Genomic DNA, 14,258 nt, shown 5'->3' on the forward strand with positions numbered 1-14,258 from the left:
GAGCGTTCGGAGCATTTAAATTGAAACAGGTGAACGCGTTTGGAGGGGAAAATTTTGGTAAAGGAATAATTACGGAGATGCGACGGTGAAAGAAATCCAATTATCTTGGATCTGTCGTCCGATGTGTGCGCGTGAAATTTTTTAATCGTACCACTGTTGCACTTTTTTTTACTAAATCGCCTCGCAAGATTAAATCTTGGATTAAACCAAATCGTTCTTTGCATTTGATTCATTAAACTGTCGGAGCGAATGCAATTTTAAATCAAATCGTGTCTTTTCTAAATTTATACATAACAAATATACGAAGCAAATGACATGTACGTTTTGTCATGCACAATTATTGAAAGGAGAAAATTCGGAACGCAGCACAGCGTTACATTCTACCTGTCGGCGATTCCTTGCCGAGACAAATAATAATCGGGACAAAATTCGGAAATCGTCATTTTGGACAAGTCTCAGTTATCCTTTTACCTCTGGTACCAGTCTTAGCTACCAGAGGTCGGATTTGAACGACTTCGTTTCTGTTCGCGTACTCGACAGTCCCTTCAAAATTATTTACAAAAAGTGCGATGAACGTCAACCACCGCGAAACGCTTTTACGAAAGATTCGCACGAACGTTTCGCACCTGTTCGTCGCAGAATCCTTTGCTTATTTTTAGAAACACGTTCATCGCTAGTACATTTTTACCAGCAAACGGTAATATTTAATGGCCCCGAATTTTCGTTTGGGAGAAAATTGCAGATTGTTTCAATATCAAGGAAAATATTGCATACAGCGAAAGGTTTTTGCTTTTAATCCCGTGGAAATGGAAGGCACTCGAAAGTTTTGTTAAACATTAATTGATAATTCTCAGGGTCAGAAATACGTTTTAGACGTCAGCCTAGAGCTCTCCCCACGATGGGAGTCTGGGGGAAACGCTGTCGTGACGGAAATTCACTGGTCTATCGTAACCGTAGAAAGCCTCGCGTTGCATCCATTTGATATCATACACGTCAGTGATAGGCAAGCGTTAGCTGGCGCGTACGAGCGCGGTGACCGATCGCGACGGACGTGTCTTGCAAGTATTTACAATTAAGAAAGGGTCAACGGTGCGCCTGTTTATTCCCTCCCGACGCACCTTGCATTCGCGTCTGTCAACTGGCCCTGACAAACGTTAGTCGACGAGGTGACAATCGCGCGCTACCTGACAATTGTCAGTATTTTGTTATCGCGCCGGAGGAAGGGGGAGAAAATTGTCGAGGCAGGCAGAGAAGCGACGCCGACAGCTCGCCTCCGCGATTTTAACGAGTGACGTGCCGATTTATTCTCTGACGCGAGCGAGGCCAAAATGGCAGACGACAAAAGTGATGACACGCCGGGACGGGATTCCGAGGGCAAGCTGGACCCGGCGGAGGAGAGATCGCGGTATTTCAAAAAGCTGGAAGAATGGCTCCAGGAGGCGTACGCTTGGCAGAGAGTCGCCGCGATGTTTCCCTACTGCATGATGTCGGGGCAGTCCGTTGCGAATCCGATACTTGGTACGTGGGCACGCGAGTATTTTGAAATCGTCACGCCTGACGCTGCGTGAGGCAGAACATGACTGCCTTCATTTTGAGATCGCACAGCTCGTCATGTTGAATTTAAATTGGTTTCAAAATGTGTAAGCAATATATAGTACAAACACAAAATCATAGTCGATATAATGAAAAAGTTTCGAGACACCCGCGTACTCGGAAAATTTGAAGAAGTTTCCTGTCCTCTCCCTTTTTCTCACATACGTGACGAGCACTTTTCTGATAAGTATTGTTAAGGTATCGCATTCTTAATTGCTTTTGGACAAATCCAATGATTCTAACTACGTATATAGAGTAGAGATCATTTTAAGAAATTGTCGATACACATTTTAGAGAGACTTATAGCGAATTCGGTTGCACTAGTGCGCACTAAGACTTGTTTTCAGTCAATTCTTATATTTAATAATCGTCTTAAATATTCTTGACATATTTCGTAGCCAGTAAAATGATCTGTATAGCATCCACACGGATAATTTTTTGGCTAAATACTCCTTGAACATATATTTAAGACAAAGTTAAATATAAAAATTGACTGTAAACCGGCCTTAGTGTGCGCTCAGTGCGCGCTAGTGCAAGCAATCAAATTCGCTATTAGAAATGAATCGGGCCTCAAGGAAGGTATGATTTCAGCATCAACGCCCTTCCAACCGAATCAGGTACCAGCGTCGTCTAATACGCAAGGGGTGATAACTGGAAATGTAGACAGACAAAATGAGACGGCGAGGCAAAGGAGGCCACAGGAGCAACCCACGGGACCCGTCCAACCTCCAGGAACTGATGGTCTTTAAGAATCAGTCTTTAAAAGATCAACCGACGAAAGAAAAGAGCTCGGAGCCGCGACAGAGTATTCCATTTCGCCGAATACAAGCTGTGACTGATCATAATAGCATTAATTTGGTTTTACATGACATTACATTTGAATCTCTGTACTACTGTTCTTATATCTAAGGGCCTGAGCAGAATGGCTGTCTTGTACTCTTAAGATATAAGACAGTTATTGTGCGTTACCTCAAGACAAAGGCTTAAAACATAAAACATTGTCTTAAGGTTGTCTTAAGAGTATAAAACAGCCATTTTGCTCAGGCCCTAACTTTATCTTTACGATGTTATTGAGTTTAATTTGTTACACGAGACATGCTTTCCAGACACTATACTTTTTACTTTCTTTACCACTAAAGATGGTGGCAGATTGAAATGTTTGATGTTTATTTAGTAAAGCAATTGCTAGGACACATACGCGCTCCGAGCCCTTTTCTTTCGCCGGTCTATTTGTTAGTCGTTAGACCCTTGTACTTTTATCAATCTGAAAAAATTATTAAATTGTTAGATACATGTAGAATGTCGTTGACTTATATCTCTTAATTTCATCGGCTATTCCAGGCTATGAGTATCGAATTCCTCCGATTTGGAAGAGGTTCGCAGCAGAATTTATAGATTCGACAATGCTATTTCTTCTGAAGTTTTCCATTACCTTCATCGCAATCGACGTCTTCGACTTTATGTAGGTAGAAAAACATAACAAAAGACATTTAGAAGTATTTATTCCGTATGAATGGATAAAACTTGTCAAGTACAATGTGTCAAGTGTTAAAAAATTGCTACATTTCTTATCAATTGTCTCTGATATTTCTAACATCCGTTTTAATGTTTTAGAGACATCGAGGACTTAGATTTATTGCAAACAAATTTACGTATTGATTATAAAATGGCTCTGGAGATGACTTATGGAATTCTGATTCTAGAAGTAATTCATCGCGTGATAGTTTGTATCTTCGAGGTGAGGAAATTCCATTGATACCTCATAACCCAGTAAACATCAGCTGACACTTATACATATAAGTCGGTATTCATAGTTCGTTCTTATATTTAGATTGTCTTAAGTACAATCTTAGGACCGGAGCAAGTCACTTCAAGACAGATTTAAAACATAACACAGGTTCTTAAAAGTACAAGACAGCTATTCTCTCTCTACTCAGGTCTCTAAGATATTATAAGCCAATTACAGAGAGCCCTATTAGTATTTTAAGACATTGTTTAAGAAATAAGAATGGATATTATGAATACCGACCATATCCTAAGCAGAATAAGAAGTCACGATGAAGTCAAAATGACTATCTTAAGTTATATTTTGATTATCACAGAAAATTTATCAAATTATGATCTTGAAGATAAACTTGAATATTTGAACGATTCTGCAATTATTTGAACATGGATTATTTCTAATATTCATAATTGTATATTAGGCTAATATTACATTTGTCACACGACAATTTTTTTAAGCGTGTTGATTGACTGCTGAATAGAAAATTTCTAGATACTCGAGAAGTTTATTATCCTGCCAGTCAACACACTTGAAAAATTTTGTTGTGCGACAAATGTAATACCAGCCTTAGACCTTAAATATGGCAATAACCCAAGGAGAAATGAAAAATCAAGATATTTTGGTCAATATGACGTCAAATTGACTTGTCTTGACTTTTTATTTCTTCTTGGGAATGAATAGCGATGAACACAAAATATTCTTAACAGATATAGTGCTATTATAATGAAAATATGATTTGTATTCTGGAGTTTTCATTTTGTATCTTGTGATTTGACAATTAGGATAGTAATGCTTGAAAAGTCAAATATCTTCATAAGTTCGTAAAATGCAATTTTCTCGATCAAGGTCATCGAAATGTCAAAATATAGACATAAAATTATGTTTCATTGAAAGTATTAAATAAATATGTCATTTTGATCTTCTAGAAACGATTACTTTTGAAATATTGTAATTTCCCATTCAACAAATAAATGCAATCTAACACATGTTGTATGTAACAGTTATAACGTTGAGTGGAAAACTATATCAATACATTATGTAATTGTTGGCTGGTGTTTGCTGTGAAATATATTAAATAGTCTCTATAAAGTAAACAAGTCACCGCAAAAGGGGATAAATTATTAATTCGTTTTCTTTTTCCGTAAAATGCTTCAGGCCTTTTGGCTTCAGCACGGGGTGTACGGTCTTATCGGAGGCGCTACTCCTGGCAAGTATATGATGGGTCTACGGGTGGTTCAGTGCCGAAGTATAACCCCCGTTGAACGTCCGAATGAGCCGGATATGGTCCTGGTGAGCCCTGGAACTGACCTGGGTCTGCCATTGGCACTGGGCCGATCAATGGTGAAGAATTTCGTGCTGGCGTTTATATTCCCGATTTGCTTCTCCCTGTTCTTCTTCCGGTTTAACCGAACCGGCTACGACCTGATCTGCCACTCCATCGTCATAGAGGACCCCTACAGAAATAACAATCGGCCACACCAGGAGTAGTCCGTCTGAGGGATGCTGCATGGAATTCTCTCTGTGATGTGTACATATATGTACATTATATGTGCTTCTTGTACCAAATGCATGCAGGTTCATGTGTATGGCATGTATATACGTGTATAAAAATAAAAATTATTATTGCGGCTAGAAGCCGTGTTTCAAAAATTTCTCTTTATTCAGAAACGGATTGTAATACAATTGTGTTATACAGTAAATTTTGCACAGCAGATCCGTAGGAGATACGCGAATTATCTCGATTCCATCGGGTCACTTTGCTGATTTGACGGAGAAGAGTCCCAGTTCCAGTCGAGAATTGATCCAAATGCGGATGCGAGTTAAAACAGAAAATTAATCATACAGTAAAGACATAATGAACACTTTCGCAAAAGTGTAGGCAAATGCGGAAGCTGATGAGCAAACCCTCACGAAGACAGGTTATCCGACTTGAAACGGGTATTCCGAAGCGGTAGACCAATGTTGGCAGTTGGCGCAGCTAGGTCTATTTTTTTTAAGAGTCTGGCAGCAACTTCTGATTGGTCACCCAGCGCGCATCCACGGGGGAACGTAATAGGTTGACTCTTTTTTCGAGTCGCGGGAGAGCGCACCGGCGTGCGTGCATCGGCGAGCCCTCTCTCCTCTCGGAAATCAGTGGTGCCGCCTACGGCGTTCTCAGCGACTCCGTTTTTCACGTCGCAACGTCACTTCCCAGTTAAACGTGGCCGACTCGCAGCAAGGAGTGGCATTCGAGCGAGCGTCGCGAGCTGTCAAGCTGTCGGCCCTGAGCAGCCCGAGCCCGTGCGAGCTAGCGGAGACTCCGATCGGCCGGCGCAGCTGATCGTTTAAATGACTCGTCGTGGCGGCCGTTGAGCGCGCAATCGAGCACCCGTTGGCGTCGCAACCGCCGGTTTCAGGCCTGCCGAGAGTCCGTTCAGGCGCGTCCAACGAAAAACATGTCGTCCTCGGGCGATTTCGGTAACCCGTTGCGGAAGTTCAAGCTCGTCTTCCTCGGCGAGCAGAGCGGTGAGTGTACGGCGACGATGTGTCAACAAGTGCCGCCGGTGTGTCCCGCGAAGGGTGGATCGATTTTCCCCGCCGGGGGGGAAACGCGATCGCGAGCTCGGTCCTGCGGCCAGCAGGCCCGATCAGGGGTGACGACCCTTTCCGACGTCGCCTGGTACCCTTCTAGGTTATGGATCAATATTCCCCACCACCGCCGCCGCCGCCGCCGCCACCGTGTCGTGTCCGCGAAGACGACACGGTGTCGCCGCGTTAACTGCCACTCGTTCGGCCCGCGCGGTCTTCAGCCGCTCGAAACGTGCAACGTGGTGTCTGCGCCCTGCGCTTCTCGCCGAGTGCAACGTCTAGCGTTGATCAAGTGACACGGTGGTGTCTCGCGCAAAGTATAAGCGTAGCGAAAACTGTTAAAACCACTCGTTCTTAGGACATTTCTTCTGGACGCTTTTTGTTACGAAATAACGACGGAAATATTTAGACGATGAAATTTAATTCGCAGAGTCCAAGAAGAATTCACTCTGAACCTGCAAATTACGAAAACTTTTGGAAATTGAAATATACTTCATCTTTATGTCACCAATACCGAGCTTTTTTCGAATTCAAGAGAAATTCTTTTTATAAGAATTCGCGTCAGAAAGGAGTTCATTTTGAATACGTTACTTAGATAAGATCGAATTCACAAAAAGATTAATCCTTTTTAAATTCATACGATCGCCTGTATCCCAGCGAAAAATGACTCGTCGAAACGACGTCGAATCGACGTCAATTTGACGGTATCGATGTCGAATCGACATCGTTTTGACATCGATTGACGAATCATTTCTCACTGGGGTGATGCTGTTTGGGATGTCAATTTTGCTAATTGTTCAATTCACGACAGAAAAAAAAACATAACGTAGAAATACAAATTTAACGTAAGAGATAATTTCTGGAGATTTTTAAGATTAGAAATTAATGAAAGTAGTAGAGTAATAGTTTGGTAAAATTAAGGACACAAATTGTCTGAATAAATGCGCTATGTAATTTCTCATTGCAGTTGGGAAGACGTCCCTTATTACGCGGTTTATGTATGACAGCTTTGACAACACATACCAGGTACGTGATGATTTATTTATGTCTTAATTATTAATTTTTACTTAGTACAAATATGGTGATTTTTGTCGTGTTCCTCAAACTTGTATTCGCACCAATTTTTACTGCATGCACGTTGTTAATATAGGTTGTGGAAAATTGTAATAGTCTACGCTTTAAATTAAGAGGTCAGTGTATCAATATATTGAATAATAATGTGAATATTTAATAAACAACGTAGCTTCGTTAAAATTCTAATCTAAATTTACGAAATTTGCATTTTAAATATCGTTATTAAAGTTTTATGAATTTTTTGTATTATATTTTATTAAGAATATCTACATTTAGATTTGTTAAAGATAAATATGTTTTTATACAGGAATTAATTCTCGAATAATTAATGAGGTTCTATATTCGCGCGATTTGTAGCCAATAAAATTGGCTATAAATTCTGATACATCTGAATGAAAGATGATTATTGTGTTTGGCTATAAACTGTGCTAGGTCGGTTCATAGTCAGATCTTACATTCAACACCGTCTTAAGATCATCTTTAGATGTACCATGGTCAATGAAATGTTCCATACAGCGTCTTTAGATAAATTCAAGACGGTCTTGAATAGAAGATCTGACTATGAATACCGGTCCTAGATGCAATAGCATCCAGGAATCTTCATTCAATGGCAAGATTTTCAGACGGAAAGTAAACTGAAATGTTATCGTTTGAACTATATGTATATATAATATGTATTATTAATTAAATAATCTGAATCAAATTGTTTAAAATTACGAATTGAGATTTTATTTTCAGTAACTTGCATTTTCCGTCCTTTTTACTTTCCATTTTCCGTTAGTTATCACCGTCGCAATAAATAGCATTTACCAAATAAAGTTTTCAATTGCACGAACATAATTTACAACGTATGTGTATGTTTTTGTGTGCTTCCTAAATCCCCACAATCCCGCCAAATTAATTTTTTCACTGTAATAAACTATACATGTGTGCGAAATAAAATGCTTGATTTTTATCCACTCTGTTATTTCTTACCCTGTTGTAGATATTATTTTCAAATGCTTAGTAACTTTTTATTGACGTGTGTGTTGAATAATGGCTATAAAATGTTTGGCGACTTATCCTTTGTACACATTAAACAGTTTGTTTACCATCTGCTTCTCGGTTTGCAAAATTATTCAAATTTTGTTTAGACTTTTAAGGAAATTGCATTTATTTTTAATTCATCTTGTCTGTTAGTTACAATCGCTTTTTTGTCGTTTTGTTTGTATCTTTTAACTGTTTTTATATAATTTTATATAATTATTGACAGTAAATGCAGAAAGAGTGTAAGAAAGTGCAGTAGGAACGAAAAGACCTAATGCTAGTAGGAGAGGCAGTAGGGAACCAAGATATTGACTTTTTCTAATCGACAAAGATAAAAAGAGATACGAAATTTATAGCACGTCGATAACTCGCTCTTCTCTTTCTTTCTCTCTTTCCATTTACCGTGTAATATCACATTATCCGTTTGGCACTTTGTTAACAAATTATATTGCGTTTAATTACGTTATAATAAGTTAACAAATAGAATAAGTACGCATTTCATACCGCTTTTAGTATATTTCTAATAAGTATCTGGTGTCAGTAGAAATATTTTTATATTAATCATCACATATCAAAAATATTGTACATTATTTAAATTGGTTTGATCTTTTTTACTAAGTTTGCAATTCTAATGGTTTTGTCAACTTCTAAGAATGAGTTCGTTCTACTTACATTTTCATATACTATGGTAACAGATTGATTAACTTTTAATATTTCGATATGTCGCTATGTTGCAGGCTACGATAGGAATAGATTTCTTAAGTAAAACTATGTATCTCGAGGACAGAACTGTCAGACTACAGCTGTGGGATACAGCGGGACAAGAACGGTTCCGTTCTTTGATACCTAGTTACATCAGAGATTCTACTGTCGCAGTCGTTGTTTACGATATTACCAGTAAGCAATATATACACTCGGTATATAAGGAATACGGTGTCCTGAAAAGCTACATGCCCGTAATTTCGAATTTAACATTGAAATATTATACTTGTTCAACGATACGAATTTTAAAGCTTACTTTAAATTTATTTGTATAACGAACATACATATATTTTCCATAAATTTATCAATTTTTTAGTTCGATTTCTTAACTTTGAATCTGTTTGAAGATTCTCTAATGTTTCTTTAAAGAAAATTTATTTCAAATGGTATATTTCATCAAATTGCCAGTATTGATAGAAAAAAAATTCAAATTTAAATCTATACCAACAACATGTTAATTAGAGATAGAAAGAAAATAATTAAACCGACAGTTTTAATTTCCTCTGTGGATTTTAGCGAATTATTACCTTGTTAACGTAACTTGATATCAATAAATAATGTTTATAATAATAATGTAAATTCATTTGCGCTGGCATATGCTATTATTCGTACACCACGACAAATGAGCTGCGAAACTAAAATTACATATTTGTCAGACGCCAACTCGTTTCATCAAACATCCAAGTGGATAGACGATGTGCGGACTGAAAGAGGAAGTGATGTGATAATTATGCTAGTGGGCAATAAAACTGACTTGAGTGATAAGAGGCAAGTTTCGACGGAAGAGGGCGAGCGGAAAGCGAAAGAGCTAAATGTGATGTTTATCGAAACTAGTGCTAAGGCCGGCTATAACGTTAAACAGGTAACTGCGTTACTCTTTTTCGTTTTACGCTCGATATCGCGGAGGAACTTTTCGACTTGCGGAAGTGAGCGAAATTAAATTAATAGTAATTTGTTAATTGTTTCAGCTATTCAGAAGAGTAGCGGCGGCCCTGCCGGGTATGGATTCCACCGAAAACAAGCCCCCCGAAGACAGTATCCTTTTGCGTAAGATACTTACTGCACGCAATTTGCATGGCACATTTGCAGGAACGTTCGCGACGACTTCTCTTATTTCACGTGTACATAATTCCCACTTTACCCGTTATTATCTGCTCCTTCGATTCTGCATATTATTACTATTGACTTTTTTTTTCTCTCTATTATCTCCTCGAATTGCAACGACAAAAATCTACTTTTATACGCTTTCGTCTTTCCCCCCTTTTTTTTATCGCGTAATCAATTGATTATCAGTACTTCGTTTCAGGGGCTCTATTCCGTACACGGTTACCGACGACCATCGATATCGTTAACGACGTTTGCGCAGCTTTTTTTACATACGATAGAACAGCTGCGCAAACGTCGTTAACGATATCGATGGTCGTCGGTAATCGTGTACGGAACAGAGGCTCAGGATATCAAATGCGACACTCACGTTTCCCGCGTTTTATATATTTTGTTAAACTTTTTTTACAAGGTACACATTGGATTTTTATGAACAATTCAAAGACTCAAATTTCTCGCCGCAGTTTTCGCAAGATTCGCTCGCTAGCCATTCAAATTTCTCGCTCTTGATTTCGGGACTGGATTTATTTAGCGATCCGTCGGACCTTCCATTTGTTTGCGTTATACTTTTGTGTTTTCCTTAATATGTTCTTTAATCCGTAGTGCAAGAGGTAGTGCTCAAGGACACGCCAATCGAACTGAAAGCCTCGGAGAGCAGTTGTGCATGCTAAGTCGTCGTCGGCCTATACGGTAGCAGGGTATCGAATCGAATCGGAAGGAGCCTTGTGGCGAATTCGGTTGTTTGCACCAGTGCGCACCGAGTGCACACTAAGGCTTGGTTACAGTCAATTCTTATATTTAAGGATCGTCTTAAATATCACTTGAAATATTTCTTAGTGAGCGAAATGATCTGTATAGCATCCATACGGATCACTTTTGGCTAAATACTCTTTGAACATGTATTTAAGACAAAGTTAAATGTAAAAATCGACTATAAACAGGCCTTAGCGTGCACTCAGTGTGCACTGGTGCAGACAACCGAATTCGCCATTAGTAATCTCCGAATAGGGCCTTGAACCGCCCCGGATCGCTTTGGAGCGGTTCGAGGATCTTCTTCGAGAAACATGAACCGACTTTCCAAGAAAATTTCTAAGAGAGCTTGTCGATTTTTCAGTGTGCTTCATAAGAAAATAATAAAGTATTAATATTAATATGTTATTATTTACTTGAGAACGTTATAATTTCTTTGATAAAATCGAGTAACGTTTTCTTGGGCATTTTCTAAGGAAATTATATATATATGTATAAGATTATTATACAATAATATTAATTATTTAAACGTTAATAATATTAATATAATTAATTTATTTTGCCCCGTTCTGTTTCGAGACTATTTGAAGAGAATAACATGTAATTCTGTTTCTGTTCGATGCCCTGACTAGTAGACAAAACACTGAGCTAAGTTAACTTATAAGTTAATGACTTAGGATGTTAGGGGTAACTGATTGGCACTCGGCCTGTGGTTTTCGTGAAATCGGAAAACTAATGGGGAGCCGTGCACTGAACAGCAACGATTTTTATTAAGACAAGAAAAAGTACAGTTTCTCACAGTAGCTTAAGACTGCTTTTACACAATGACGTTTTTCCGTATATTAGCCGATCATAGCTATTATAACTCTTTCGGCCTTGATGCGGCAATACATTCTTGATAAAAATTATGAAGCATCTTTAACGAATCGCTCTAAAACACTATAAATTTGTCGATCTGGATTCTCGTATATTAAAGGGGACTAAAAGATACAATAAAGTGTTTTTATCCTCTGTTGTCGTCACGTAATCAAAATTGCTTGAATTTGACAAATTATTACTGAACCAATGGAAATAATTATTCGGATTAAAGTAATACTTTCCAAATTTTTGTTGCATCTTCTTATTTAAGTTTCCGCTGATTGGTAAAAGTATTTCCTATTTTTGAACATTTCGCTACGTTTATTATGTATGTCATAAAGGAGAGTTTTTAAATTTTATTTGCCTTCTTAGTTCCATTGGGATTATTTTCCATCGACGCTATGTATCAGAGCAGAAAGAGTTGACGTAGCTTTTACTAAACTATCAAAGTTCACCCAAGTTTATTTCGCTTGTTAATATCGGTTGTTTCACACCGTACATTTTTTTTACGCGTGCAATTAAACATACATCGACAATTGCTCAAATTGACATTAAACGGCTAATAGAAGTGAATCGTATTTTCTATGTTCTTATTTATTTCGCAGTTTTCAAGAATCAGATATTAATTGTACACGTTTGCAATAAGTAGAGAAAATGAGACAGCTGCATTTGCATTTACGATATTTAGCGACAGTTACATCGATTTGGAGATTATGAATTATAGACTAAACGCGTTACATATAAATGCAGTCCTTGAGACAATTAAATTGAAAATTTCAAATAATCGTGTCCTACTGACTAATAATGCGGATCCTAGCTCTATTCGACGCTATAGGAAAACCAATAAGTAGCTGAAACTCGACATTAAAAGTTTAATCTGATTTAACTCTAAATATATGGAGATTAATTGACGCTGGAAAGTCAGTAAAAGACAAGAAAAAAGGGAGCAAACGAGGGGACAGAAACATTTAAGAAAGACATTTTTTTTACGAAATGAGTGAATAATTAGCAGCTAACTTTCTCTTTTCTACAAATACTTTAAGAGTAGAATAATTGTACAGCTCTATACAAACTCGGATTTCTCTTATTAAGTCAAGTATTTTTTTTCTTTAAACTGTTATTTATATGTTTTTTCCGGATTATAAATTTGTTTACAAAAGAATAGAAGAAGCTGATTTGTCTAAATACTGCATATTACAGTTTAAATGTTTGATAAAAAAGACTTCTGATTTCTAATAAGTCTGTTTTAATGTCTCCTTTGTTGACTATTTGTCTATTATATTATAATATCCTAATTTATGTACAAAAGAAACTTAAACTACTGATAATATAAAAAGAAATTTTTGAAAAATAATATTTTTGTTGTCCTCTCGTCTATGATTTTCTTCAAATTTTCCTTATGCTAATTTCTCTTGTTATTTCACTATTATTTTTAAGGTATTGAGAACATAATTTATTGAAAAGAATTTATTTTAACTAATTTTTTTGCCTTGCTTGACTTTTATTTGCCCCTTGTTTTTTCTTAAATTAGGAAAAAGGCCATTAAGAATAATTGTCGAGAAAAGTTACCAAAATTACGTATAACGAATTTGTATGAAGTAAAACTTTATTAATAATTTTAATATTTTTGATAATTATACATATATGTAGAGCTCGTAAACGCTCTAAGAAAATCTTTATTTTTTATATTAGGCTCGATTGATGATAACATTTGTGGGCAATTAATTCCGAAAAAGTTAGTTAAAAATTTAATTGAACTTTACGTTGAATCGAACCTTTTGTTGCAATACATGTGTTTCGTTTCGTTCTGTGTTCCACAACATTTTTGTCTACAAGAATCTCTCTGTGTTTGAAAAACTTATAGCCAGTATTTCTAGAACATATTCTCCGTCCCATTTTTCAACTTTTATACGCTTTTTCGATAGTCACCATTCCTAGCTTTGATAAACAGAAATTAAAGCGCGATGTTGTACACAATTAAATCAGAGCTGTATTCTCATGAAGGATTATCGGTTAGAGGGGAACTAAAAGGAAACTAGTTAGGAGATCATCGATTTGGCAGCGATAACTACCAGTATAATTGATAGACCATTACTTAGAAATTTGTAGATAATACTAGAAAAGTCGTCAAAAAAAAATTTGTTTACTGTAATATCGTTAAGAATTGCATTGTACTTTACTTGGTTTGTAAGAATTCATTGTATTATCGGAACCTCAACACGCATTGATTAAGTTTAAGGCTATCAATCAAATGTTAAATCAAGTGCAATAATGTATTTACTGACCAATAACATTGCCAAATTGCAACAAGTGCACAAGTCTCTTTGGTATTTTATTTTTCGAGATGCATTCACCTCCTATTGGCACGACAAATAGGGCTGCGCCGAACCTTCGATACGTTGGGTACGCGTTGATTTAATTGGTTCTTTTTGTACGCATAAACGATTCAATTGGTTTCTTAAGATACACCGAGGAAAATGGCCGAGATGAAATTGCTACGCTTTAATAAGATCGCAAGTTGAAAATGCAACGCCTTAACACACAAAAGCAGCTGTCGACTTGCAGAATCAATCGCCGATGCAGAACGGCTCCGAGTCGGAGGGCGAGAGCAGCTGCATCTGCTAGGGCGATTTGTTGTTTCAATCTGAGGAAAGAGAGCTAAAGAGAGAGAAAGAGAGAGAGAGAGAGAGAGAGAGAGAGAGAGAGAGAGAGAGAGAGAGAGAGAGAGAGAGAGAGAGAG

At 37.4% G+C, this 14,258-nt stretch overlaps 2 protein-coding genes and 1 long non-coding RNA gene across 4 annotated transcripts; 2 read left to right on the forward strand and 1 right to left on the reverse strand.

The window, feature by feature from the left end:
* Nucleotides 1-882: 882 nt before the first annotated feature.
* LOC105561726 (protein FAM8A1) lies at nt 883-5,020 on the forward strand. The gene is made up of 5 exons (XM_012011963.1): nt 883-1,518; nt 2,185-2,334; nt 2,935-3,055; nt 3,208-3,331; nt 4,532-5,020. The coding sequence occupies exons 1-5, from the start codon at nt 1,329-1,331 to the stop codon at nt 4,862-4,864; spliced, it is 918 nt and encodes a 305-aa protein (XP_011867353.1). The 5' UTR covers nt 883-1,328; the 3' UTR covers nt 4,865-5,020.
* Nucleotides 5,000-5,364, reverse strand: LOC105561725. The gene is made up of 2 exons (XR_001008922.1): nt 5,288-5,364; nt 5,000-5,136 (listed from the first exon to the last, which is right to left on the reverse strand). It is a non-coding gene; the product is annotated as an uncharacterized LOC105561725 (long non-coding RNA).
* Nucleotides 5,365-5,532: 168 nt separating this feature from the next.
* Nucleotides 5,533-14,207, forward strand: LOC105561724 (ras-related protein Rab6). 2 transcript variants are annotated; one of them, XM_012011961.1, is made up of 7 exons: nt 5,546-5,881; nt 6,912-6,970; nt 8,782-8,941; nt 9,463-9,668; nt 9,775-9,841; nt 10,514-10,624; nt 10,891-13,830. In XM_012011961.1, the coding sequence occupies exons 1-6, from the start codon at nt 5,812-5,814 to the stop codon at nt 10,579-10,581; spliced, it is 630 nt and encodes a 209-aa protein (XP_011867351.1). In that variant the 5' UTR covers nt 5,546-5,811; the 3' UTR covers nt 10,582-10,624; nt 10,891-13,830. The 2 variants fall into 2 exon arrangements, with proteins under 2 accessions (XP_011867350.1, XP_011867351.1); XM_012011960.1 differs by lacking the exons at nt 10,514-10,624; nt 10,891-13,830 and adding an exon at nt 14,070-14,207 and having other exon boundaries at nt 5,533-5,881.
* Nucleotides 14,208-14,258: the final 51 nt, after the last annotated feature.

The sequence above is a fragment of the Vollenhovia emeryi genome, unplaced genomic scaffold (assembly GCF_000949405.1).
Source record: "Vollenhovia emeryi isolate VEMERY1.0 unplaced genomic scaffold, V.emery_V1.0 DF939202.1, whole genome shotgun sequence".
NCBI classification, from domain to species: Eukaryota; Metazoa; Arthropoda; class Insecta; order Hymenoptera; family Formicidae; genus Vollenhovia; species Vollenhovia emeryi.